General features: G+C 49.3%; 1 protein-coding gene across 3 annotated transcripts; it reads left to right on the top strand.

The window, feature by feature from the left end:
• Nucleotides 1-519: 519 nt before the first annotated feature.
• Nucleotides 520-27879, top strand: SYNM (synemin). 3 transcript variants are annotated; one of them, XM_082648519.1, is made up of 5 exons: nt 520-1416; nt 9320-9444; nt 19096-19166; nt 21112-23525; nt 24444-27877. In XM_082648519.1, the coding sequence occupies exons 1-5, from the start codon at nt 616-618 to the stop codon at nt 24780-24782; spliced, it is 3750 nt and encodes a 1249-aa protein (XP_082504645.1). In that variant the 5' UTR covers nt 520-615; the 3' UTR covers nt 24783-27877. The 3 variants fall into 3 exon arrangements, with proteins under 3 accessions (XP_082504645.1, XP_082504643.1, XP_082504644.1); XM_082648517.1 differs by having other exon boundaries at nt 21112-27879; XM_082648518.1 differs by having other exon boundaries at nt 520-699; nt 21112-27877.

The following is a 27879-nucleotide window of genomic DNA, read 5'->3' as shown; positions in this document are numbered from 1 at the left end:
CAAGCTGGAAGAGGTGGGACAGCAGAACCCCTGGTAACGTGGGGAGCTGAAGAATTGAGAACAGATGGCTGCAGGCTGAGTCCAGGCAACCGTGAGCCGCTCTACAGTACCCGATGGATGCCCCAGTGCGGTCCGAGAGACGTTCGTACCGATGGGACTTCCATACAGGTCTGGGTGCTGACATCACAGAAGCTGTGTGGCCTGATAAGCAACGGCCAGGTGACGATGTGCACCTGGGTGAATGGGAGAAGGACAGTAACGGGGAGTCTTCCTCGGCATTCTTTCTGCGAGTCCTGCCCGCCGTTATCCGACAGCCGGCGACGAGGACTCACGACCGCCCACGCCTTGGGCTGGACAGCCGCGCGGCGCCACTGTCATTCCGGCAGGGGACGCTGTCCGGCCACAGTGGCCGCGCCGGGCCGCGCTCTGATTGGCTGGAGGCCGTGGCCCGCGCCCATTCCCGCCCTCCAGGCCTGTTAAGTGCCGCCTCTCGCCAGCTCCCGCCCCAGTCTGCGGGCCTCCGGAGTAGCGGTGCGGCGGGAGCGGCACAGCAGAGGGGACAAGACCAGGGTAGGAGGGAACTGGCCGGCTGGGAGAGACCCCTACACCATCAAGATGCTGTCCTGGCGGCTGCAAACGGGCTCCGAGAAGGCCGAGCTGCAGGAGCTCAACGCCCGACTGTACGACTACGTGGGCCGGGTACGGGAGCTGGAGCGCGAAAACCTGCTCCTGGAGGAGGAGCTGCGTGGCCGGCATGGGTACGAGGGCCTGTGGGCCGAGGCGCAAGCCCGCTTCGCCAAGGAGGCGCGCAGCCTGCGGCAGCAGCTAGACGAACTGAGCTGGGCCACAGCGCTGGCCGAGGGCGAGCGCGACGCGCTGCGGCGCGAGCTGCGGGACCTGCAGCTGCTGGGCGGGGAGGCATGCGCAGCCCGTGGCCGCCTGAACGCCGAGCTGGACGCGCAGCGGCGGGAGCTGCAGGAGGAGTTGGGCGCGCGCGCCGCCCTCGAGGCGTTGCTGGGCCGGCTTCAGGCCGAGCGCCGCGGCCTAGACGAGGCCCACGAACGCGACGTGCGGGAGCTGCGCGCGCGCGCCGCCGGCCTGACCCTGCGCTACCGCGCCCGCGCCCCCGCGCCCCCGCCGCGCATGCGGGAGGTCCACAACGGCTACGCGCTGCTTGTCGCCGAGTCGTGGCGGGAGACCGTGCAGCTGTACGAGGACGAGGTGCGCGAGCTGGAGGAGGCTCTGCGGCGCGGCCAGGATAGCCGGCGCGAGGCCGAGGAGGAGACGCGGCTGTGCGCGCAGGAGGCGGAGGCTCTGCGGCGTGAGGTGCTCGAGTTGGAGCAGCTGCGGGCGCTGCTGGAGGATGAGCTGCTGCGGGTGCGCGAGGCGTACGAGCTGCAGGCAGAGGAGCGGCAGGTCAGTGCGCTGGGAAGCCGCCAGCCCAGGCCCGCGCGCCCTGCGGGTGGGGGCCGCGGGGGAGCGGTGGGGCTCCCCGGACCACGGCTCGTTCATGCCAGGCGCGACGTCGCCCACGTGCGGGGCCGGCCCAGAGAGTGCCGGTGGGGACCCAGGCACCGAAGGGACCGCCCTGCTCTGCAGTGGGGCCTCAGGGTCCCGGCATCTCGCCACCCCTGGCCCTTCGACTCAGTGGGCGCGTGCCAAGTGGCAGGTCCCGCTGGATAGACCCGTCCGTGCCCTCCTATTTGGTTGTCAATTTCTTTGGCCCTTGGCATGACTGGGTGCATCCTGACAAATGACCCCGTCAAGCTCTAGGTTCTCTTTCAGTTTCCTGTGCTTTGAAGACCGAGTTCACTTAAAAGTCAACCAAGAAGCCCCAGAAGTGACTTCCAGAGGTGACAGCTTCTTCCTTCTCAGACAAGTCTCAGTGTTGGGAGGTTTCTAGGCAATGGCCAAGTGTTTATCGTGAGCCGTTCAGAATGGCAGCCCTGCTGGCACTAGGGCTCGCTCCCCTGGGGAAAACTTAACTTGTTTTACAAATCGGTTTTTATTTTGCCAGGTTGATTTCCCAGTTGGAAGCAGCTGGTGGTGCTTGGGCCACTGCCTCATTTGTTCTTAGGAGGGGCAGTAATCTTAATGCAGAAAAGAGCATTAAGATCAGAGGTGTTTTTCTCACAGTACAAGCTGATGTCCGATCTCTGGGTTGTGTAAAAGCTGTGGTAACGCAGGTCCCTATGGCAGGATGTTATTACAAGTACAGGTAATATAAACAGTTCCTATTTCAGAGAAGCAGAGCTCAGACTTCTGACACTGACACGGTGACACCTGTGGCTGGATTTATTGTCTGTACACCTAGCCCAGTCCCAGGGTTAGCCCTGGTCCTGCCCAGTCTGGACCAGAATTGGAAGTATTCCCAAATCCTCAAACTGTCATCTTAGGATGACAGTTTAAGACAACATCCACACAAATTCAGAAATATTTTAAAGGGAACAGTTTGTAGCTTCAAGTTAAAAATTTGTGTTGGAGTGATGATTTTGTGCCTTTTTATAAAATTAGAAGTAAAGGAAACATGGCAGTCGTGGCATAGAGGCTTGTGGTGACCTCACAGGCATCCACAAATAATCAGCAGTTAGTTATCTGTTGACTACCCCTGGTCCTTAGCACTGTACTGGGGCTTCACTCTTCAAAGAACTAGAGTCTGGATGGGAAATCATATAAAGCAATACAGTACAAAGTTGTTTGGAATTTAATCTTTTGGATCTTAGGTTTTGTTTGGTCTCTGCCTCATAATTTTCAAAAGCCTTCTGCTGGGGTTGTAGGTGGGACAAGGACAGGGGCCGGTGAAGTATGTGCTGATTTCCGGAGCTTACTCTAGACTCCAGAGCGCTTCCCTTTGCAACGATGGTGGCCAGGGATGCCAGTTCCATGGGGCCTCATGCTCTGTGTTGAGTGAAAGTTAAAGAGTGTCTTTAATGTAAGCTTTCACAGAGCTTTTAACCAAAGAGAAGCGCCTGCCAAACTCACTGGCCACTGAACCCCTTTGTAGGGAACCCCTGCTACCACCTCAAGGGTCCCTGCTGTGCAAGCAGGTTTGGAAAAGGCTTCTTTGAGGCGTGTTTTGTGGGCTAAATCCCCACCATTCGTTTGCAGTCATAGCTCACTTGGCTCATTTTGGACCTGGAAGCTCTGGTTTCAGTGTTCTTTTTTAGCAGCAGAACCCTTTCCCCCCCAGTTAACTCTTAAGTGCACTGCCAGATATGAAACAGATAAAAGCAGAGTTCCTCTGATTCCAGGACAGGTGGGGACCTGAAGTGCCATTCAAAATCACCTTATTTGACACAGGGACTCCAGGGCCTTTCCCTGGGGTCACACCTGCCCCAGAACTAGGATCCCACCCTCCTGTCCAGTGATATCTCTCCTATTGGAATTTGCTTCTTTCCCCTAAAAGTAAAGAGTAAGGAAAATGTCTGTAAGGACTTGGATATTTTTCAGTTCCAATTTGTAGCTGTTTCATTATACTGAATGTTTCCTTATCCATAGCCTGAATCTTTCACCAGTTATCTTAAAGCAACCATATTTCAAGTTGCATTCCAAAAGACTCACTACCAAGCGTTAGTATTTTTTTTTAAGAAGTGTAAAAATGCTAGCTATTTTCTTAAAGAATAAATATTGATGATTTAACCCCAAGCCTCTGATGTTTTCAAATTCTATAGAAGCTTAGCCTGGGGAGACTGAAAATATCATAAAACCTGATTTAACTAATTTACTGTAATAAAAGTTTCATTACTAAGAGTTAGCCTTTATCAAGAGCTTTTTGTGTGGCAGGTACCAGAGGTACCAAGCCCATCACATGTGTATTCACTCTCAGTCCTCACATCAGTCTTAGGAGGTGGGTACTAATATTTACCCCATCTTACAGATGATGAAACTGAGGTCCATAGGTCACCTAGTTAGTAAGTAGCTAAGCCTGGGTTTGATTCATGCTGCATTGCCTGAGCAACTAACCACTGGGCAACATCCCCTCTCTTCTATCTGTTCTATTAAAGATGAACTTTAAACCAGTATTCAGTTTGCTTTCATAGAACAATGATCAGTGTTCTTCCTAAGGGGTAGCACAGAGGTGCCTGTTAATCTACAGTCCTAAAATGCTTTCAGACCCAGCTGGCTGTTGTCAGAATACTTTTAGTGTTAAGTCTTTCATTTACTTTTTTTTTTTGCGGTATGCGGGCCTCTCACTGTTGTGGCCTCTCCTGCCGCGGAGCACAGGCTCCGGACACGCAGACTCAGTGGCCACGGCTCACGGGCCCAGCTGCTCTGCGGCATAAGGGATCTTCCTGGACCGGGGCACGAACCCATGTCCCCTGCATCGGCAGGCGGACTCTCAACCACTGCGCCACCAGGGAAGCCCTCATTTACTTTTTAACGTGTGCCATATGGTTTTAATGGGAACCCCTCTCCCTCATCTGGAGGCAGGAGCACCCACATAGTGCCCAGGCTCTGGGCTGGCATTGCAGCTTGAGGGGGAAAGATGCTCACTGGGACTCTCTTTCTGGGAAAACTGGGCCTTCCCAGATGGCCTACATGCCTTAGACCTCTCTGGGAGGCCCCTCACCTCAGATTTGCCAGAGAAGAGTTTGCTGAACTGACATCCAAGTTCCCAGCATTTTATATGTAGTTCAGATCACTTGAAGCCTAATTAATATACCCTGTCTCCCAGTCTGCAGAAATGGGCTTCAGATAAAACTGTAAGATGTTTGTGACTTACACCAGCCTTAGCCCATAAACGTTGAGATTTTGGCTTGTGAAAGTGCACTCTTAGCTTCGAGGCTGCCTGTGGCCAGCTTCCACGCTCCCAAGACATGACTGAATGAGAACTTTCTTTCGACTGGAATGGAGCTGGTTTAGCTGCCCTACCTGGGTCTGAATTGTGGCTCTGCCACTGTTTGTGTCTCCGTTTCCCCACCTGTGAACTAGGGGTAATGAAAATGGCCCACAGGGTGCATCCCCATTCAGTTCATTCATTGAGTACTTGGTGTGCCAAGTTTGCCTCTTAAGTGCTGGGGGTACAGCAGGGAGCATAATGGAAACAAAACAGAAAGTCCTTGACTGCACAGGTCTGGAGGTGGAAACAGTTCAGTGTTCAGGAGCGGGCGTGGCTGGGGCGAGGGGGCGAAGATGGCCTCTACAGGACCTGGGCTTCGGCTCTGAGCACGTAGGAAGTCGCTGGAGGGCTCTGCGCAGAAGCGGGTGGTGACTCGAGTCTTCATGGGATCTCCCTGGCTGCTGTGATACACATAGACTGTGTGGGGCACCTGTTGGGAGTAGGGAGACCTCTTTAGGAGACACTTGCCACCGTCAAGGCAGTAGGTGCTGGAGGCTTGGGCCAGGGACAGCAGCGAAGGGCAGAGGCAGGAATCTACCCTGAAGTTGAAGCCCACGGGGTTTGTGGATGGATTGGATGTGGTGGGAGAGAGGGAGAAATCAAGTCCGCTCCAGGGCCTGGACCCTGAGCAGCTGGAGGAAGGGGTTTGGTGCAGGAAGGCAGGCTTGGGTGGGAGAGCAGATTTCAGTTTGAAATGCCTCTGAGATACCCACCTGGTCTTGTAACATAAAATGATGGGTCTGGAGTTCACGGTGTTGTATGGGCCAGAGCTATAAACACTTAGTTAGCATCCAGTCAGTGCTTGTTATTAACACATCTAGTTTTTGCATCTAAATGAGGTTATCACAGAATTTAAATTCCCTCGAGCTCTCTAATGTTCAGGATTCTCAGTGCATGACCGTGACACTTGCAAGCTCTTCCTGTTGTGTCTGCGTGACTTGCTCAGCAAGGAGCTGCTCAAGTTTGGTTAAGAGAAAGTGAATTCTTTGGACAATGAGGGCAGCAGGCTTTCCCTGGTGTAGCCTACATTTCATCATCAGTTGTGATGCTGCCCAAATGTTCTCTAAATAGCAACTAGAAAGGTGACCTTTCTCCCCAGCTCTAACGTTTGGCAAAACTGCTCCCGCTTGGGTTAGAATTAGCTGCTGTGTCTCAGGCTCCAGTGCCTTGGCTTGGCCCACGGTTTGAAAACTTCTGGAGAAGTGGAGGCCAAGTCTGAAGCTTTATTCAACCAGCAGGATCGGTTACAATTTCTGTGAAGACTGTTGGGAGCCAATAATTCTTACATTCCTGCTTCCAGAAGTCAACGAATTTTCCTTTGACCGTTTAGGAAGAGTTGACTCACGTGGGAATGTGGTTGGAACTGCACTTATTTTAACTTAAACAGTTTGATTTTCCTCCTCTTATTTTGCGGGGTGCAGAAATGTTCTGCACCCCCAGGAGGGAGAGAATCTTCGTGTTACCTCCTTGGCATGGCTGGGAGATCTTGACCTGCTTAGGAGGCTTGTAGTTAGAGAACTGAATGGGTTTGATTTTTTTTTTTCTGAGCATTTTAACAGCAATCCAACTTTTTTGTGAAGAAGGCATTACTACACATTGTCAACTTTTAATATTTAGGTAGAATTTCCTGTAGTAGGAAGGAGTCATATGTTTACAGAACATTTTATACTGTAACCTTGTACCTGAGTTTATACTCCCTCTAAAATGGGGGAACATAGGCTTTTAACACTGAGACTTAACTATAGAATGTGTGAATGTTGTGACTAGATTCTGCCAACTGTCACTTAAATCAAGACTTGCCAATGGTCTGCTTTGATGAACCTCTTTATCTATTTACAATGCCAGTTTTGGAGGGTGTTTACACTTACCCACCCTGGGATACTAGCTAGCGGTTTTTAAATTTACTCCTTTGCTTTAAAAGCTAAGTGGCTTCAGTTTTTGTTTTTAGCATACTTTATATAGACAAAAATAACCTAACAACAATTATTAGCTTAGATATATAGAACTGCTATGAGAAGCAGAATTATTTACATGCTGATCATTCATGCATCTTTTTAGATGGTAAATCCAGTGTGGGATCTTAGTTACAGTCATTCCTTAGTTTCATAAACATTACCTATTTACTTTGGGCCGCCAGCATATTGCCAGGTGCCTTTGGTGGAGGGATTACATGAGAAATGAAAATAGATTTCTTCTCCCATTGTCTTATAATTTTTAAATTCCACAAAGATGAATGTCTAAAAATGTATCCTGTTAATTGTATTCAGAAATAATGCTACGTTCCATTGCAAACCAAAAGTTAAAGTATATGGACTTATTCAAAGTTTAAATATTTGTTCAGTTAATTATTCCCCAGCATAACTATAAAATGTTTTATAAAACTGTAATGCAGAGTAGGGAAAAACTGTAAAATGGTACAAATGAAACCATTGTGTTTATTAAATATATTGTCGATTGAAAATAGTACATTTTGGGGACTTCCCTGGTGGCGCGGTGGTTAAGAATCTGCCTGCCAATGCAGGGGACATGGGTTCAATCCCTGGTCTGGTAAGATCCCACATTGCCACAGAGCAACTAGGCCCGTGTGCCACAACTACTGAGGCTGTGCTCTAGAGCCTGTGAGCCATAACTGATGAGCCCTTGTGCCACAACTACTAAAGCCTGCATGCCTAGAGCCCGTGTTCTGCAACAAGAGAAGCCACCGCAATGAGAAGCATGCCCACCACGACGAAAGAGTAGTCCCCGCTCACTGCAACTAGAGAAAGCCCGTGTGCAGCAACAAAGACCCAACGCAGTCAAAAATAAATAAATAAATAAATAAAAACATTTATTAAAAAAAAAACAGTACATTTTGAGGAGGGTAATATTATATTGATCATTTCATTTTAAATCTAGTTCACCGGTTGCGTGCTGTGTGACTTGCATGTGAAGGGCATTTTTCTAGAGGCAGGGGCTGGGGGGGATGCATGAGGCAGTGATAGACTGTGCCTTGCAGTGTCTCCCAGCCAGGGCGGGGGACATGGACAGATGCAATTAACCAGGAGGGAGTGGAATTGCTATGGGGGCGATGTGAACATGTGCCCAGGGAGCACTTATTAAACTACACGAGAACAGTCATAAAAGTTTATATCCAGGTCTGACCTTTGACATTTATGCCCAGAATATATTCTTGTCACATTAACATAACTTTTCTTCCCAGATGATTTTAAAGTGGCTTTTCTAGGTGAAACAAAGAACTCTGTATCATGAGTATGGGGGAAATTCTGTTTCAGATCTGAGTAACTTCTGTTTTAAATATAGTAAAACCCCTGCTTTCTAGCCTTATTTATTTATTTTAAACTTCTCTTTATTTTTTTATTTTAAACAGATTTATTTATTATTTATTTATTTTTTAAATTTATTTTTGGCTGCGTTAGGTCTTAGTTGCGGCATGTGGGATCTTCGTTGAGGCGGGATCTTTCGTTGGGGCATGCGGGCTTATCTCTAGTTGTGGTGTGCGTATTTTCTCTCTATAGTTGTGGCATGCAGACTCCAGGGCATGTGGGCTCTGTAGTTGTGGTATGCGGGTTCCAGAGTGCGTGGCCTCTGTGGTTTGTGGCATGAAAGCTCTCTAGTTGAGACTCACGAGCTCAGTAGTTGTGGTGCATGGGCTTATTAGTTGCCCCATGGCATGTGGGATCTTAGTTCCCTGACCAGGGATAGAACACGCATCCCCTGCATTGTAAGGTGGATTCTTTACCTCTGGACCACCAGAGAAGTCCCTAGTCTTGGCTTATTTTAAATAGCATCTTACTTCACTAGTGTCATGTATTGACTTCCCTAAGCTGACTGATGTCTGAGCTGTAGAGATGCTTTACAAGCATTCATTATTATTAGGGAGAATGAACAGAGAAGCCTGTGTCCTAGCCACATCTTCCTTATTTGCTGATTAAAAAAAAAAAGAAACCTTCCAGGTGGGAGAAATATAGTATTTAAAAATCATCCTTGGGACTTCCCTGGTGGTGCAGTGGTTAAGAATATGCCTGCCAATGCAGGGGACACGGGTTCGAGCCCTGGTCTGGGAAGATTCCACATGCCACGGAGCAACTAGGCCCGTGTGCCACAACTACTGAGCCTGAGCTCTAGAGCCTGCGAGCCACAACTACTGAGCCCACGTGCCACAACTACTGAACCCCACGCACCGAGAGCCCTTGCTCCGTGACAAGAGAAGCCACCACAATGAGAAGCTCACGCACGGCAACGAAGAGCAGCCCCCGCTCACCGCAACTAGAGAAAGCCTGCATGCAGCAACAAAGACCCAACACAGCCAAAAATTAAAAAAATTATTTAAAAAATAAATAAAAATCATCCTTGCGATGACTGCATTTTTAATAAACTTGGAGGTTTTTCATCTCTTTTTGTGTCCTGAGCTCTTGGTACCTTAAGTTCAACCCAGCAAAGCTCCAGTCCTCTGATCCCAAAACCTTCTGTTCTCCTTAGAGAGAGATCGCCTGCCTGGAGGATGAGAAGGCAGCCCTTACCCTGGCCATGGCTGACCGGCTACGGGACTATCAGGAGCTCGTGCAGGTGAAGACTGGCCTCAGTCTGGAGGTGGCAACCTATAGGTAAGGATGCTGCGCTGAGTCCACCAAGCTGGAGCTGGCAGTGTGAAAGTCCCTGCAGCCTCCGTGGAGTGGCTGTGGCTTTGTGTTACTGAGCACTTACTGCCTGCCAGACGCAGCGCTAAGTCCTTCGCAGCTGCTCACTGCCCATAGTCACCCTCTGGTGGTGGACACCACACATCCCTTTTGCAGGTGAGGGAAGGGGCCTGGAAGCAGGGGTCCAGGCTGCTGAGGGCCTGTGCCTTACCCACCGAGCATGGCAGCCCTTGGCGGAGCCCCTGGCTGAATTGAGGGATGGTCCTAGGGCCAAGCTGGTGGGGGCCTTGCTGGGTCACTGCTCTGGGAGCTATGCAGCCTGAGTCCTGCAGAAGGGATGCTGGTCAGGGCATGGGGGCAGGGGAGAGGAGGCACTTGCCAGCCTGTCTTTCCCAAGATCCATCTCCACAATCTTCTTGGAAATCTCATGGGGTGAACAATTGCAAAATTAAATTGGTAGGGTATTGAAACAAATGCCGAGTGAGATAAGCTGAGCTTTACTAATAAGGAAAACTTCAAAACAATCGGGCTTTATTTGGGGGAAGGAAGCATTAGAATTTTTTTCACTTGCAAGTGGCAGAAGTCCTTCTCAGACTGGCTCAAGTCAAAAAAGGCATTTATTACTCATATAACTGAAAAAGTCCTTAGTTTTGGGTGTGGTAGGTTCATCCGGTGCCCGGATGGGGTTGTTGGCGGGCTGTCCCTACCTGCTCTGGGCCCCTCCTTCCTTGCTCTGCCCCCACAGTGGCAGGAGGGGCCCCAAGCAGCTCCAGGCTTTTGTCCTTGCAACCTCCAATCCTGTGGTCAGAGGAGGGGGCTCTTTCCCACCATCCTAGTAGGACTTCTGGACCTGCTCTGGCTCTGCTGGGTCATGTGCCCATCCTTGGCTGGGGGAACAAAGTGCCTGAAAGGGGTTAGCTTCCCATGAGTCACATGGACTGAGATTCAGGCGGGAGGTACCCCAAACCAGGCATCGTTCTAGAGCAGATGCTGGGTCAGCCTAGAAAACCCGCATCTGTGCCCCTGTTAGGCGACACCTGGTGTCAGGTGAGGTCTTTTCTCTACAGAGGCAGTTGGATCTTCCTGTTTCCTTTTTGTAAAAGTTCTCTGGGTCGGAGTCAGGAGACTTTGGTTTTATGCCTCATCTCTCTGGGATTTTGAGCCCTTTCCTTCCTCGCTTTGTCCTGCCCCCAGTTCTCTGCCATGAAAAGTCAGAGGGCACAGGTGGGCATCTTGCCTGAGAGGCCGGGGCCTTACTTCTCTGGTAGGTGTTCACAACCCTACCAGCTTAGCTTTCCTCAAGGCTTAGCTTTTTCTAGCTTTTCTCTTGGTTGCGAGCCTTTTTCACTCATGTCAGCAGGGACAGAGTTTACTCCTGTCTGTGGCCGGGCATTTCTTTAACCCATTTAGGGATTGACTTGGCCGTCTCCTAGGAGATTAGGAAGCATCAGTCCTTTTTGGGAAGTGAGTGATTGATTTCACTGTGTGCCTTCCTGAAGTCCAAGTTTGCGTGGGGAAAATGCGGAGCCCAGCCCAGGGGCCTGCATATGCCCGGTGCTGCCCAGCTCCAGACACCAGCCTCTGTGGTTAGAACTGCTGCCGCCCCCCTGCCCTCCAGTGCTTAGGATTGAGTCTGGGAGATGCCCGCAGGTCTAAAAGACAAAGAGGCGGTAGAATATGACCTGTTTCTTTGTATCAGCCAAAAGCCTAGCATTTTTTATCACTGATAAGTGTCCTGAAGGTAAACCCTTGTCACGTCTTACGTGATTCTTTCAGTACTTTGTGCTGCTGCCCAAATTCTGAGGCCAGGTATGAAAATTCCTCTTCACAAGTGCCCATTTGATCTTTACAAACCTCGACCTTCCATCTCTGGGAAGTTGACCTTCTTCCCACACCCTGCCTCTCTGAGGGCGGCAGGGACAGTCAGCTCCGTGGGGACCACGTTCCAGGGTCCTGTGCAGTGTGACTGCTCACCAGCCCTGTCCAGAGGTGGCCAGTGCTGCAACAGGCATTGCTTCGCCCGCCGTGGCTGAGGTTGTGTTTCCCCGAAGTTTCGGGCCACTCCTCTAGCACTGCTCAGACAGACATGTGAGATGTGTGAGCCACTGCTCACACACCGCACATGGAAGAGAAGGGCTGTGGCTCTGGAAAGCTGAAAGCACATCGCAGCACGGCTGGACTCTGGGGGCTGTGCTGAGGCCAGGTCTCAAGTATCATGAGCCCTTCCAAGCCCAGATATTTAGTCCTTTCCGGTAACCTTAAAGAAGAAACGTTAAGGTAATAATAAAATGGTGCAACTCATAATTTATAGGGATAGACTTACAGTTTATACATAAATATATAATTTAACAAAATAATAAAATTAAAACAAAGCAAACCTCAGAGTCTAGGACTGGTGGATTTCACCAAACCTAAGTGGGCCAGTTGGTGGCCAGGGAGACCGTGGCGCCTGACCTGGCAGGTGAATGTGAGAATGAGCCCTTTGCTCCCACATTGCAGGTGATGATGGGCAGAAGCTGTGGGGCTGGACTGGCGCTGAGGATGCTGAGAGAAGGGGGAAGTGTGGGAGAAGACAGGCTGGCACAGTTGTGCTCGCTCTTGTCTGCCTGTCTCCAGTGGTGTCATGTGGGGCTGGAGATGCTTATCTGCCTGATATGTCATCTCGAGGTTTTTCCTGGCGTGTGAGTGCTTGTTATACGAGGGGCTGAGGGATGAAAGGGGAGATTCTCGGAAACAGGACAGGGCGTGGTTCTCAGCTGCATCTGCACGTGGGCATCACCGGGAGAAGCTGATGAGGCATCGGCTCCTGGACCCAGTTTAGATATTCCCATTAGATTGGCACAGGGTGGGCCCAGGCATGGTAGTGCTAAAGCTCCGAGGATGATTGTCAGATGCATCCAGGGAAGAGAAACACTGGTCCAGGGCCTTGCTCACAGGGGCCTGCAGACCCATAGTGTCGGCATCACTAGGCATCTCAAACTTGTGGGAAACCTTGGGCCCACCCCAGACCTGCTGATCAAAGTTGCCTTGTCACAAGATCCCAGGTGATTTGTGTGCACACTACTGTTTGCAGAGCAGCCCACAGGCATCCAGAAAGCTCTAAGCCTGTCTCACAGCACCTAGAGGACAAGACAGAGGATAGGCAGGCTGAGTGGGGTGCTGGTGCTGTGGGGGGCTGATGGAGTGTGCAGAGCAGGCTTCCTGGAAGAGGCAGTGCCAAGTCTTGCAGGAAGGGCAGCCAGGAAGAGACCATGTGGGAAGGGCTTTCCAGGCAGAGGGGGCAGCCCGAGGGAGGATCTGGGGACTGACCTGGCGTGGCATCTGTGGCAATGCCGAGGATTCGGGCGTCCCTGGGTAGCTTGGTTTTGGGGGCTGTCATTGAGGGCCATGTATGTTGGGTGGCTGAGAGACACACCTGTGAAGCCGTGGTTTGTGAGCTGGGTGGGGTCTGTGCTCTCAGGCTGCTCTGGAGATGCTCGGCATGCAGGGTGTGGTGCCTGCTCAGAGGGGCTCAGAAGCGTGCAGCCGTGTGCTGAGGATCGTGTGCTGTGGATAAGGCTGCGCGGACCGAGGCAGCCTCCTACACCATAGGAGACAAGGCTTGTCCCCCAAGACACACAAGTGGAGGTTTTCTGGAATCAGAAGGGAGTTGTGAGAATCAGAGAAGTTTTCTAGAGGGAGATGAGATTGATCTGGGTCTTGAAGGATGGCAGAGATTTGAACAGACATAGAAGAGGGGGGAGGTGGGAAGTGGGGGATGGCATGGGAGGAGGGAGGGAGAAGTATGGTTAGGTGAAAAGTCAAACAAGATGTTAAAATAACAGTATCCAGGGAAATACTGTACATGGTTTGCTGCCAATGAACAGAGTTTGATAAAGATGGTTTAGGAGAAGGAATGGAGAGCTTCAGGCCGAGGTAATTAAGAGAGATTTTCAAGGGATGTGGGATTTGAGTTGGGCCTTGAAGGGGCAGGGAAAGTGGGGAATAGGAATTGGACTGGCAGAAAGGTGTCAGAAAGGAGCTCCAGGTGCACAAGTCAGGATAAAAATAAGTGGAGGAAGGAGAATGCAAGATGAATCAGCAGAGGCCTGGAAGGAGGCAGATTGCAGGGGCCTCCATTGCCAGGCCACTGAGATGGGGCGGTCCCAGGGCCAAAGCCGAGGAGAGGGGAGCCAGCTGCTGCAGGTGGAGTGCAGGAGGGTCTGGGCCTGGAGTGGAATGGGTATGTGTGTCTGTGGGTGGGGGCAGAGGCCTCGGGAGGTGCATGTGGTGGTCGGAGATTCGGGACCTGACATAGGTAGGTACCCGAGGGAGCCTCTGCTCAGGGCTGGTGGGGGCAGTGATGGAGGGGCCGGGAGCAGGAGGTTTCTAGGTAGGAACGTGGGCAGATGTGCTGCTGGGCACACACTCTTGTAAACTAGATCACCCTACAGTGAGCCCTTTCCACAAAGCAGGTGGAGAGGGCTCAGTGGGCTTATTCAGACTTAGTGTATAATCTGAAGATGGTGAAACTGACAGTATTCAGAACCCACCATGTCCCAAACCCCTCCACTGCTGACATAAAGATCAGGCCCAAAAGCTATCGATTGAGAACTTGCAGAAACACAGTTAAAAAATAAATAGAGCACTCCTGCCCCCATCCCCCACCCCCAAAAAAAGAGAACAGAACACAATCATCAGGAGTAAGCTGTTAGAGAATATACTGGAAAAAAAAAGATAGTCAAAATTGAAACAAAAAAATGCAAAAATAACCCAGGAATAAACTGAGTCCAGAAACCACAAAACTGAGGGTAAGAAGGGGCCCATCCTGGATTTCTTATCTGGGGGACAGATGACGAAATCTCCATCAAAATTTAAAAAGAGGCTTTTTTTTTTATGTTTTGGGGGTGGAGAATATAACAATTCTGAGTTTTACCTGGAAAAATGGAAAGCAGGGCCAAAGGATTTCTCAGACAGAAAACACTAAAGGGAGTCTTGCCTGGCCAGATACGAAAATGTAGTGCAAAGGTTTCCTGCCTGGGGACTTTATGGCAAAGTCCTTTTAAAAGGTTAGTTTCTTTGTATGTCTGTGCTGGGGGAGGACGTGCAGAGCCCCCCTTCCCTCTTTCTGATGGCAGTGGGCAGACGTGGCGGGTTTTAACTGAGAATATTCAGTCTCTAGGTTTAGACTGCTAATGAAGCAGTACAGATAACGCTTAACATTGCTAATTTCATCATTTTAATGATGTTTCTGGTTGCTCCATTGTTTTTAAGATCACCTGTACCTTTTTATGTGTCTCTTCAAAGGAGAACATTTCTTGGGAAGTTCTCAAGTTATTGGAGAAATACATTTTTTAAAAATTAATTAATTTATTTTTGGCTGCATTGGGTCTCTGTTGCTGCGCGCAGGCTTTCTCTAGTTGCGGCAGGTGGGGGCTACTCTTCGTTGCAGTGCGCGGGCTTCTCATTGCAGTGGCTTCTCTTGTTTTGAAGCACGGGCTCTAGGCGTGTGGGCTTCAGTAGTTGTGGCTCGCAGGCTGTAGAGCGCAGGCTCAGTAGTTGTGGTGCACGGGCTTAGTTGCTCCGCGGCATGTGGGATCTTCCCGGACCAGGGCTGGAACCCGTGTCCCCTGCATTGGCAGGTGGATTCTTAACCACTGCACCAGCAGGGAAGTCCCCATTTTGTTTTTTTTAAAGTTGAATCCTATTTTTGGGAAAACCTATAGAAATATGTTAACACTGAGACTTACCTGGTTATTAGGTGAAAAATTTGAAGTTAATAAAATCTTGTAGTTTTAAGGATAGAAAATTAGGATCAACGGATACATTTGGTTGTTAGCCTTACCCACATCATTGCGTAAATGAATTAGCCCTCAGTTAACCATGACTTTAGGTAATCCAGAATCTCTTCCCTTCTTGAACTGCTTTGGTTAATGGAAAATCACCTTTCTTCTGAGGTCAATAGATGATGATGTAGGTGATGATGATGATGGCTGATATTTATCGAGCACATATTCTGTAACAGCCATTGTTGCAAGAACTTTCCAATCACTTTATTAATTACCACCGCAAACCTGTGAGTGCTCCCTGTTTCAGAAATGGGGAAACTGAGCCACAGAGGGTTTGAGCGGCTTGCCCAAGGTCATAGGACTAGGAAGTGGCAGGATTTGAATCCAGGCAACCTGATTCTGGAGGTTTCTCTGTTAACCACTCCCTGTGCTTCCTCTTTCTGCTTTATTAGTAATCTTATTCTTTATGTCAGTCTTTTTTTTTCTGTCTCTGGAATTGACAAATGGGCTTTCCTTATGTGATTTCATCCTGAGCACAGAGGAAATGACCAGAGGCTGCCTGGCACCACTGCCTCCTTGTTGTCTTTCATATGCCTGTGCTTAGGACAGACCCTTTCCAAACCAGATGGTGATGCTGGTCCTGTGGATGGACTTCTGCCCCTCTCTCCTTCCTTCCCACTCCAGTCCCCAGTCTAGAGTGACAGGCGGTCGGTCCCCTGTCCTCTCTGGAGCTGGGGCCCAGAGAAGCTCCTTCTCCCAGCCCCTCCCCCTTTTCCTCCAAGAGCCTGCGTTTTGCCAGGAAGCACCACGTGAAACATCTCTCCACCCAGGACCAGGCAGACTCCCCCACTGGCGTTGCTTCTGGAAACATCCTCCGACTCTGCCTCCTCCCTGGCGCTTGTCCCTGTTTCTGGTGGGCGTGCAGGGCGGCCGCCTTGTGCCCACTGTGTGGAGCCGCAGCAGATGTGCCCTGAGCTGCTGTCAGGATGATCTATCCCAGACGGGAGCCCCGCTGCTGGCTGGCCCGTGGGTGGTCTGTTAGGGCCTGGCACCCAGCCAGGGGCCGCATTAGAGCTCCCTTCCAACCTGTGGGCTTGTCTCGGCAGCCTTAATGAGGCCAGGGACCTGGTTTTCCAGCACATGTCTGCTTGTTTTCCTGCTTTTCGAGAGGCTGCCAACCCGTGGGCCTGTGTGAGATGTTCACTTATAGCCCGTGATTCAGGCGGTTGGCATTTCTCACTGGCACGGTGGGTCCCAGGCAGTTCTCTTCTACCGCTCCCCAAATCCCCAGAGACTGCTTGACCTGCTCCTTCAAGTTGTACGAGTCTGTTCCTTAAAAACCTTCCTTTGAGAGCTTTTGAGGGAATTGACCCTTTTTGGCCTTGCCCCAGGTGCTTTGTTTATGCCTCTGCCACCTAGTCTTGTGAGCTGTGCTGGTGGAGACGGGTTGTCGTGTGTCATTGCGGGGGTGGGGGTGGAGGGTTCGTAAAGGCATGGATTCAGGGACCAGTGTCCCAGCATGCCTGTGAGGCCCTTTGCTGGGCGCCCAGGTCGAGAAGGTGGCTCCTGCCTGTTGGATCAGCCGTTGGGAGGAGGAGTCACTGTGGACCTGAGTGCTTCCCTAGTGGGAGCTGCTGCTCTTCCCTGTAGGGACATTTCGATTGAAATCATCAAGAGATGTTGGATCTGCTTTCATTAATATGGTCTGGAGGGTCTGTCTGCAGGATTTGTTCTAAAATGTATGTGAAATGGCACCATCTCTGGCCCCGCAGGGAGGCCCAGGCAGCCTGCAGGGCGGCTGAGTGCCCAGGCCTGGGCTCCCTTTCTCTCGCTGAGGAGTGCAGGCCTGCACTCCAGTCTGCTCACCTGTAGGGCCAGGATGCCCATCGTCAGCCCAGTGTGGGGTTGCCAGGAGGACTTGGTAAGATAGAGGGGAGGGTTAGAGCCTGCTTGGTGCTCAGTCTTAGGGTTGGTGAAGGCCTGGGGCACAGGAGCATTAGTGCTGTGTCACCCCTCGGAGTCTGGTGCCCCCTCCTGACTCAGGGTCCTGAACTCGGTAAAAGTTTGGTGGTGGTTTGGATTTTCCCTGAAAGAGAAGCAAAACCATTCCCCTTTGAGGGGAGAGGGAAGAAATTTTTCCCCCAAGGGGATCTTCTTTATCCTGACCCCCCACCCCCACCCCACCGCCACCTCCCCAGTCATCAGTTCTCTGCTGACCTGGATGCCCTGCAAGCACTTTCTGTCCTGCCTTGGGCAGCTAGCATGGGAGCCCTGTGGTACCTGAGCCTTCCTTCCAAGCAGGCAGAGAGAAGATCTGAAATAGGACTTGGCTTCTCAGTAGCCCACCGTGGACCCTTAGCTGTAGGATGCTACCTTTCCTGCTACTGTCATCCTGGGGCACAGACCCTCACAGGCTGACTTTTACCTTGAACGTGTTCCTTTTATTCTATACAGACCTCGGGATTTTCTCGGCAGTGGAAGCTATTTGTGTTCCTGGAACCGAACATGCTTGGTCATGAGGGTGTGGGATTAATGGGCTGGTGTCCTGTTTCCTGGCTCTCGCCTGGCATGGAGGGCAGGGCTCTGGACGCGGCCCCTCGGCTTCCTGCGTCCACACATGCACACTGCAGTCGCAGCTTCCAGGAGAACCCTCCTGTGCACACCTGGACTGGAATCCCTCTCATCCTTGTCTTTGCTTTTTCCTCAGGGGGGCCTCCTTGCTCTCTTCCACCTGCCCACAGGGTTCTCGCATTTGTGGGAATCACTGCATTTGAATCAGTGGAAATAGAACTTGGCCCTGGTCTGCCTGATCCGAGAGTCCTCACCGGCTCCGGCGTCCCTTCCCTCTTTGGCTGCCTGGCTCTCAGTGGTCAGATCAGCATTTCCAAGTGGACCCCGCTTCTGCTTGCCCTTTGCCATATGCAGTATATTTCTTGGAACTGACGTTAGTGACCTCACACATTGCCCTAGCAACTGAACAACTGGTGTGCCCGCAGCAGCCCATGTCCTAGGGTCTCCAAGCGATGGACATCCCGCACTGACCCACTGCGGTGTGCTGGGGCTATGGGGCCTGACCTCTGCTCTCTCCTCAGGGCTCTGAGTCATAGACGTGAATAACAACTTAATGAAGACTCTAGAGTTTTACACTTTGGGAGCTAGACATGGCCAAAGAAACCACCTAGTCCAGTTCATTTTGCCATTTTATCAGAGGAGATAACTAGATGCCGCCTGGAATGAGACCCCTGGGGGCCATGGTGGTGGAGGGGGGTGGTCTGCAGCTCTTCCTTCTCCTCTTACGCCTGCCCTTTCCATCTCTCCTCTTTTTTCATCTCTAAGATGTCCCCATGGAACCCAGTATGAAAACTGCAGATGCAGTCTGGCTGCCTTATTTACAAACAAATGTCAGTCCTTATTCTGCCCTTAGTCAGCCCCTGACCTGTGACTCCAGAGAGACCCCAGTGGGGTAGTAGTAATTGTTTTGGGTCCCTGTAGCCCAGGGTGACCTGCCAGGCATGGGCCCTTCCTTGCTTCCCAGGGAAGCCAGACCCCCAACCTCCCTTCCTGGGCCCACATCCCTCTGTCTCTTCCTCCTCCATGCCCTGGGTTTGGAAGGGTTTTCTAGAAGGCCTTGGCTCTCCAGTCCTTCTGAAGCCCTGGCCCCCTCATTTTGTTCATTTAGCTGAGAGACGCTTTCTCCAGCCAGGTCTGCTGGGGTGGGCTTGCATCGCAGTAGTGCAGCATCTGCAGACACATGACACTGTGACAGTGTATCATTGACCAGATCGACAGCTAACAGAGGCACTTCTTGTCTTTTATTTCCTAATGAGTTTTTTTAAAATAATTTTTACAGAGCCTTACTGGAAGGAGAAAGTAATCCGGAGATACAGATCTTGATTGAGCGCATTGAAAATGTGCCACAAGGTAAATATAAGGAAAGCTTATCATTTAACATTAAGATGCTGTCTATCTGAGCAGGTTCATTCCATGGATAAAGAGTAAAGCATCATTTATCTGGAAGAGTTGGGGTTAGATAAGAGTTTTCAGATACCTGTCATTTGTCCCTCTCAAGTATCAAATAGATTTTATTTAATGGGCCATAGTTTCAATAATAATGCAAATGAAATTGTGTGGGAAAGGGCTTCATTAACTCATTTGTTCATCTAGCCAGTGTTTGAGGGTGCTTCCTACCCAGCGTGGTGAGGGAGGAGAGGGCTGATGGAAAGCTGGAAAGTGTGAAGGGTGAGAGGTGGACATGGATTTATTCATCACACCCTGTGGAGGGAACACCCTTTACAGACCAAAGACTTACAGCCTTAACCCAAACCTAGGGAGGTATTACTTTGTACAGCAGGCAATCAACACTGGAACTCGTGACCCCACCGGCGGGAGAGGTGGGAAGGATTACACTGTTTCCACCAGCCTAGGTTTGCGTGGGCAGCTCAGGGTGGTGTGAGCGGCAGTGTCACCTAGTGCCCTGAAGTCAGCCTCTGTTCGGGCCAAAAGCTGCAGCACAAAGCCTGTATTTCCTGTAGCTGAACTGACATTAGAGAGTTAATGTTCATCAGAAAGACCCGGAGAACCTGTAGGATAACTTTTTTTTTTTAAAGTTTTCTCAGTCCTGTAAAACCTTAAAAAGCTTTCTGGCTAAGCAAGGGCGGATTACATTATGTGCAGTATGTTCTGTATACACCTTACTCTGTGTAGTTTCAGGCTCCATGAGTGTTGCCATGCTCAAAATCATGGTACATAGGGATTACATGTGTGTACTGGTTAGTGCTGTCAGGAGAATGTGATTATAACAGTCAATCTGGATAGGTGGTAGTTTTAAAAAAAAATAACACTCCCCATCTTTATTTTCAAAAACAACATTCCTATTAGACACTTCACAGATTGACAGGTCACTGCGTTCAGAATAATTTTGGTTCCAGTCATCTGTGACTGGAAGGGATTTGGTCTTAGTGTCCAGCAAGTTTGCTTTTGAATTTGAGAGTAAGGTTGGTTGGCTGCCATGGGGGAGACCCAGGGGGCGAGAAGCCAGCTCAGCAGATGGGTGTGGGTGGGCACAAAGGGGTGCCTGCAGGGTGGATGATGCTCCTGGCCCGGCCACATTCCTGCCACCAGCTGCCACCCCTAAGAGCAGGTACCCAGGGTGGCATGTCTGCGGATGGTCCAGAGCAAAGCAGGAAGCCCGCCTCCTAATCCCAGGACCATGACATTAAGACAGATTGTAGTATTGGTGGTTGGTTGGCTTCCTGCTTTGGCACCTTTTCAAATGAAATGTTTGTATTAAAAAAAAAAAAAGTATAAAAATAGAAGAAATCAGGAATTTAAAAAAAAAGTCAAATTCTTCAATATTTGTTGGCCCAACATGGAAATCAATGAAAAATAAGAGCATAGTAAAAGGTGGAGGGGTTATGCCATTCAGTGTTTAGTATTTATGTACTCTGTAGTAATTATGAAGCTCTTCTCTGCTAATCAGTAAAATAAAGTTATCTCAACAAAGTGAAATGAAGGATTCCAAATTGTGAAATTTCTGCCACATAAATAGCGCCCCTAACGTCTCTGGCACATGTGCCATGCTTTACGATCACACGTTTGATATATTTAAGATGCATGAATATTTTAAGATCAGTAATTGGAGAAAAGTGTTGTGTGGAAGCATTCGTAGGGCTATATTTTATTGTCATAGGTTTCTTTAAACTACCAGAAAAAAATAATTTGGGGGTTGAAAATATCTCATTTATAATGACCCTCCTGTGGTAATAGTGTATATTATGATGGGATGGGATTTGATCTGTGGTGATGCTTTTCAGATGAAAAAAGGTAATGATGACTGTCATTTTAATGCACTGTTCAATTCCTACAGAATTCAGAAACAAGCCCTATCAATTTACCACCTCAGTATTACAGAGGGAAAACGAAAGAAATCTGTTTCCAAGGCAGAAAGCACATTCGGCGAGCTTCAGTCACAGCCTGGTGCCACGTTCTCAGACGGCTGTTAGAAGCGCTGTCAGAAGAGACTTCCTGGGCTCCAGATACTCTTCCTTTGTCACTGCCCGGCAGGAGAACTCTTATGAAAAAACTGCCAGCAGTCAAACCAACTTCAGACATTTCTCTCCAACCCCTGGTCTTTTAAGAAATACTGAAGCTCAAGTCAAAACATTCCCTGATAGACCAAGAACCGAAGGTATAAAGGGTCCCCCCACTAGTTTAGCCAAAGAGTCCGCCGTTGCCCAAGAGTCCTACCAAGAACGCCGGGACAATGTGGTGGCAGGTGCTCCCGAGAGCACTTGGTCGAATGAGAGGACCGTCATTTTGGGAAAGAAAATGGAAGCTAAAGCCACAAGGGAGCAGGAGAGAAACAGACCGGGAACCATCCAAACAAAGCGAGAAGAGAAAATGTTTGATTCTAAAGAGAAGGCTTCAGAGGAGAGAAACTTAAGGTGGGAAGAACTTACAAAGTTAGATAAAGAAGCAAGACAGAGAGAAAGCCAGCAAATGAAGGAAAAGGCAAAAGAGGAGTCACTGAAGGAGAAAAGCGTGAGGGAGAGAGAGATACCGATCAGTCTAGAAGTATCCCAGGACAGCACAGCAGAGGCGGCCCCCCAAGGTCTCCAGACACCCCTAAAGAAGGATGCTGGTGATGGAACACGTAGAGGGGTGGAAACGAGAGAGGCGGGGCTCGGGCTGGGCACCAGTGACACTGCAGGCTCTCTGAAAGGTAATTCCACGACCGAAACCATAGCTGAGAACATCGTTTCCAGTATCCTGAAGCAGTTTACCCACTCTCCCGAGACAGAAGCATCTGCTGATTCTTTTCCAGACACAAAAGTCACTTACGTGGACAGGAAAGAGCTTCCCGGTGACAGGAAAACAAAGACTGAGATAGTCGTGGAGTCAAAACTGACTGAAGAGGTCGACATTTCAGATGAAGCTGGCCTGGACTACCTGTTAAGCAAGGATGCTAAGGAGGTGAAGCTGAAAGGAAAATCAGCTGAGCATTTGATCGGAGATATAATCAGTCTTGGTCTGAAGGGGAGAGAGGGGAGAGCAAAGGTCGTCAACGTGGAGATCATCGAAGAGCCCGTGAGCTATGTCAGTGGTGAGAAGGCGGATGAGTTTTCTACACCATTCGAAGTGGAGGAGGTCGATGACGTGTCTCCGGGCTCCAAGGGGCTTGTTGTTGAGGAGGAAGTTTACGGAGAAACAGATATCACGTGCTCAGGGAATGAAGGTCAAAAGACCAGGCAGCCCCAAGAGAACATAACTCACTTTGAAGAAGTGACGGAGGCAGGTGACTTGGAGGGAGAGCAGAGTTATTTGGTGTCGACTCCGGACGAATACCCTGGTGGCCATGAGAGAGATGAAGGCCCTGTGTATGGGCAGATCCACATCGAAGAGGAATCCACCATCAGGTACTCCTGGCAAGATGAAATTGTGCCAGGGTCTCGGAGAAGAATGGAGAGGGACGATGCATTGGGAGAGAAGGTTGTGAAGCCACTGGATGTTCCAGAAGCATCTCTGGAGGGGGACATGGGTTCTACTCACTGGAAAGGACAAGCGAGAAGTGGTGAATTTCATGCTGAACCCATAGTCATTGAAAAGGAAATTAAAATACCACATGAATTCCACACATCCATTAAGGGAGGCTTCAAGGAGCCCAGGCACCAGCTGGTGGAAGTGATTGAGCAACTGGAGGAGAGCCTTCCGGAGCGCATGAAGGAAGAGCTGTCCACCTTCACCAGAGAGGGTCAGGGCGGGGCCAGGGGTGGTTCCGTTGATGTAAAGAAAGTCCAGACCGCGGGTGGCGGGGCTGTGACCTTAGTGGCCGAAGTCAACCTCTCGCAGACGGTGGATGCCGATCAGTTAGACCTGGAGGAGCTGAGCAGGGATGAAGCGGGGGAGATCGAGAAGGCCGTGGAGTCGGTGGTACGAGACGGCCTGGCTAGGCGGCACAGCCCGGCCCCTGGCAGCCCAGATGGGGAGGCCAGAATGGAGGCGCCGGCTGCTAGCCGCGGCTTCAAGCGCTGGGCCACCCAGGAGCTGTACAGCCCCTCTGGTGAGGAGGCCGACGCCGGCCGGGCCTCTTCCCGCACGGAGCTGGTCACTTCCCAGGGCCCCGTGTTGGCCACCGTGGAAGTCACCAGCCCAAGGGGCTTTGCCCAGTCACACGTGCTGGAGGACGTCAGTCAGTCTGTGAGGCACGTTCAAATAGTGCCCCCTGGAACTTGGAGGGCTGAGCAAGTCTCACCTGAAGGATCCGCCGCCCAGGTGGTGGAGGTAAGTGGGGAAGGTGACCTGAGTTGGGCGGCAAGCTCGGCGGAAGCCAGCTTGTCCGCAAGGCATCTTACGTCGGGTCCCGATCAAAGTCAATTGTCCAAAGAAGTCTTCTTCCCAGGGCCTGACTCTCCCTGTCCGGGGGCAGGGGACTCAGAAGAGCCTGGCCTGGCAGAGGTTTCCACAGATCCTGACAGATCGGGGAGGCACAGCCCATTTGGCTCCCAACAATTTCATTCTAAGAGGGAAATTACTTTTCAGGCTCCCGCTTCTGAGGCAGGGAAGGTTGGTGATTATTTTTCAGAAGAGTCAGTGGGTACCCAGACTTCTGTGAAGCACCTTCAGTTAGGCCTCAGGGAGGGGTTCAGTGAGCAGATCCAGCTCACAGCCCCCCTTTCAGACAGAATGGAGTTGGGTGTCAGAGAAGCTTCTGTGCACACGGAAGTGTGGTCAGGGAATGGCACATCCATCAGGCACATCAAGACCGTGCCTCAGAGGCATCAAGGCACCGAGCAGATAGTTCCCCCACCCTTGAAATTTAGTGACTCAGAAAGCAAAGCCCACAGAGAGGACTTGGCAGATGTGACCCAGGCCACCCATAGTTACGCTGTGGGTAGGAAAATCCTGATGACTGAAAAGAGCACCTTCCAAAGGGCCGTTTCTGAATTGCCTCAGGAGGCTAGCTCAGTAGACACCTCAGGGGCGGAAGCGACATCAGATGTGAGCAGATCCTTTAGGCATATCCAGCTGGGTCCTGCAGAAACCAACACCTCTGCCCACGTTGTCTTGCACGGACCCATTTCCAAAACATTTGCACTTCCTGGTTCGGTGGACTCCCCTGAGGTAGGCGAGGTCGAAGACAGTGGCAGAACACTAAGGCATGTTGCCCTGGGGCCCAAAGAAACTTCGTTTACCTTTCAGATGGACGTGAGTAACGTAGAGACGACCCCCCGCTGGACCCGAGAGGCCACAGTCCTCTTCCCCGCAGGGACAGAAGCAGAAGCTTATAGTGTGTCTGACCGTGATGCTTGGAGAGATGCCAGCAGTAGGAATGACCTGGCAGCTGGCGTGAGCTTTCAGGGCTCTGCGGGGGACAAACACCAGGCCCCCGGGGAAAAGGGCAAGGAGCAGGCCGAGTTTGATAAGATGGTGCAGCTGCAGAGGATGGTAGACCAAAGGTCGGTGATTTCGGATGAAAAGAAGGTTGCCCTCCTCTATCTAGACAATCAGGAGGAGGAGAATGAGGGACACTGGTTTTGATAAACATATTTTGTTTTAAATGCCATCTTATTGGGTAACATACCGACACACAAAGGCCTTTACTTCCTTTAGGGGAGGGAGGCTCACTCTTTATTAAAACCTCCCCCCTTTTTTACTTTCTTTAAAGAGTGCTCCAGGCAATGTCAATTTACTTGATAATCTGTAAAGATTTCAAACTAATTCATGCCTTAAAAGGCTTTGGAATTTTATTGAGTTGGAACTTTGACAAAAATATTTTTTATCTTTTTAGTCTTAAAAGTTCCTTGTTCTGGAGTTTTCTTTCTACTCTACCATTCTTGCACCAGGTCACAGAAATGCCTCACATCTGTTTGAAACTATATCTAGGTAAGATGCCTAAATGGTAATGAGATTAAAGTAATATATTTAAGAGTAAATCTTATTTGCATGTGCTAACATTAAATAGTAAACTAACATTTTAAGGGAAAAATGAATACATTTTTCTCTTTCCAAAGTCTTTTCAAAAAGAAATCATAGGAAATAAGCAGATTTTAAAAAAAGCTAAATGATTTCATCTTAGGAAAAAGTTATTTGTCATAGAGTTAAATTCATTTAAAAACTTGAATGAATTGCTTTCTATGTGCAGAAATTTAAATAATATAGTATTTTATTTATGGAGAGGACAGCTCCAGCCTCCTGCAGTATATCAGATCAACACACTAGCTATGTTTGCATAAGTTCCTGGAACACGCTGCACTGCGTCCAGGCAGGGACAGGGGCTGGGGGGATGATTATTGGGAATGGCTTACAGTACCAATTTTTTGCAATACTAGGTGGTTTAGTGCACAGTCTAAATATTCTTTTTTGTTATAACCTAAGTTCTGGAGTAGCCAGCTCTTACCAAGGTATACTTGAGCTTTTCTGCACTTTAGCCTCTAAACATTTAATTTTACTGGTGGGAGGTAGACCCTGAAGACAGTAAAAAGAACGTTGATGCGCAGACTGTAGCTGGACTTGTGGGATGGTCATGCACAGTAAAGTTGAAAGCCCAGGTGGGCTGTGCCTCCCAAAGAAGCCCTTTCCAACCCACTGATGATGGGCTGGAGGCCTTTCTGAGCGCAAAGAGTTAGAGATGGAAAAACGGCAATCAACCTCATGGGGGTTTTTGCACTTTTGACAGAAATCATGACGGTGGCGGTGTTTTGTCCAGGGGAAACAAATAATACATTAAACAGAATAAGGTGTTTTGGGGAGGGAACTGGGTGCCTCTCCCGCCGCCCAGCCCTGAAGCACCCAGGAAGGGCCCTGGAGGAAGGCAGAGGCCCTACTCTTCTGGGCCACAGAGTGTGGCCCTGTAGATATACACCACTGGGTTTAAGATACTAGAATGGGTGTGTTCTGTTGGATTTATTTTATTTTACATAAAGGTATTGTTTTTAAAGCTTCCTTCTTTAAAGGTGTAGCCTCACATAAAGATAGTATCTCTAGGAGCACAGTATTGTAATCCAAACTAGTTTCTTTCACTTAATGTTGTCGAAACTGTACTGCCCCTAACTTTGTCATCCTCAGGTAGGACATGATGATGGGGGCCGGTAATGGAATTTGAGGGTCTTCCCTCTAGGTTTTACTGGTGGCCCTCAGACCTCCACAACGCATATCTCCTCAGCTGCCAGGAATGGCTACAACAAGTAGTTTAGGGAGAGTGCGTTTTCCTAATCAAGAAGTGGAGGATCAATGCAGCACAGCTTTCAGGGTGATCTATTTTGAAAACACCGTGAAGTGGGTATAGAAAGAAAGCTGATTTGAATTGCAAGTGTAAACCTTTGTTATCTGCCAAATGCACTAGTGATTGTCAGAAACTGGTATGGTGGTGACGGCTTTGCCAATGAAGACTTCTTGTTTCTAATAAAAAGATGAGTTGATTTTATGTTAGTTGTAATTGGTAATGATTTGTATAAGTTATTTATTGGTGAGAATTCGGTCACGGTGACAGCCTACTGTTTGATGGCAAGACAGACTGATGATGGCGGGAGTCTGTTATGTGTGTCTAAGTAGGCTTAGTTTAATGTCACTCTCCTAGCTTGTGACCTTGGAAATGAGGGCTAATGTGAATAGGTTTATTAAAGTCATGATTGACCTCCATTGGAAAATAAATGTCTTAGATCTTAATTTTTATTTCCATGTTGGAATGCATATCTTTAAGAAGTATCCTGACAAGAGTATTTACCAATATGGAGTCATGAGCTGTTGTTGGTTACTAAGTCTCTGGAACACCCAGGAGCAGGGTGTGCCCTTGACCCTGTGACAGGTCATGCCACAGCTCCATGTCCTTTAAAACCAGTCACTCTGGAGACAATAGTAGTCAACTGTGTGGTGGGACAGGGTAAGGACACAACCAGTCTTTTCACATTTATTTTTGTGTAGACAAAACGGTATTAATGGAATGTTTTTCACCTTCCCACTGGCTGTTTTGATATTGTTTGTTTAAAATGTATATTTAGAATGGAATCATCTGAAAAGCTGATCTTGCTAACCACCTATGAAGGGATATGTCATAAGAATGTATAAAAATAAAAATCTAAGAAAAAATCCCACATTGTTCCTAAAGAGAATGAATGTTTTCCAGTAGGTTTTTTTGTGGTTTTTATTTAAATTCTAATTAAAGCATATATGTGTTTATGTGCATGTTTTTTTATGGTGGCACAGAATCACTGGGGAGAATATATGTGAAAAGTCCCAGTTCTTTAATTCCTCACCTGAATTAGAACTTGATATTGTTAGCACAAAACTAGAAAGCATGGCAGACAGAGCATAAACCACTGGCTTATATTTAAATAGACTGGACAGTTTGTGGTAAGAATGACATCCTGGAAGGCTAGTGACAGTAGTGTGACCAACCATCCCGTTTGGCCTTGAATGGAGGGGTCTCCTGGAACATGGGACTTTCAGTGCTAAAATGAGAACAGTCCTGAGCACACCATGATGGTTCATTACTAACCTTAAGTGCAAACCGGAATGGCTAATCATGCCCATCTCTTAGGAGCTTGAAAAAAGTGTGCTAGTTTGAGACAAAGGAGTAGATACTCTTACCTGTTTGTAGCATTGTACAAAAACAAAATAAACCAAAACATGAATAGCT

Source organism: Grampus griseus (assembly GCF_964374135.1).
Source record: "Grampus griseus genome assembly, chromosome: 2".
NCBI lineage: Eukaryota > Metazoa > Chordata > Mammalia > Artiodactyla > Delphinidae > Grampus > Grampus griseus.
The sequence above is the reverse complement of the archived record's forward strand: the minus strand, read 5'-3'. Positions and strand labels throughout refer to the sequence as shown.

Excerpts from the sequence above, each read along its gene's own strand:
- SYNM (XM_082648517.1), top strand. The coding sequence starts at position 616 with ATGCTGTCCTGGCGGCTGCAAACGGGCTCCGAGAAGGCCGAGCTGCAG. Across the intron at positions 1,417-9,319 it reads TGCAGGCAGAGGAGCGGCAG|AGAGAGATCGCCTGCCTGGA; the intron begins GTCAGTGCGCTG and ends TGTTCTCCTTAG. Across the intron at positions 19,167-21,111 it reads CATTGAAAATGTGCCACAAG|AATTCAGAAACAAGCCCTAT; the intron begins GTAAATATAAGG and ends CAATTCCTACAG.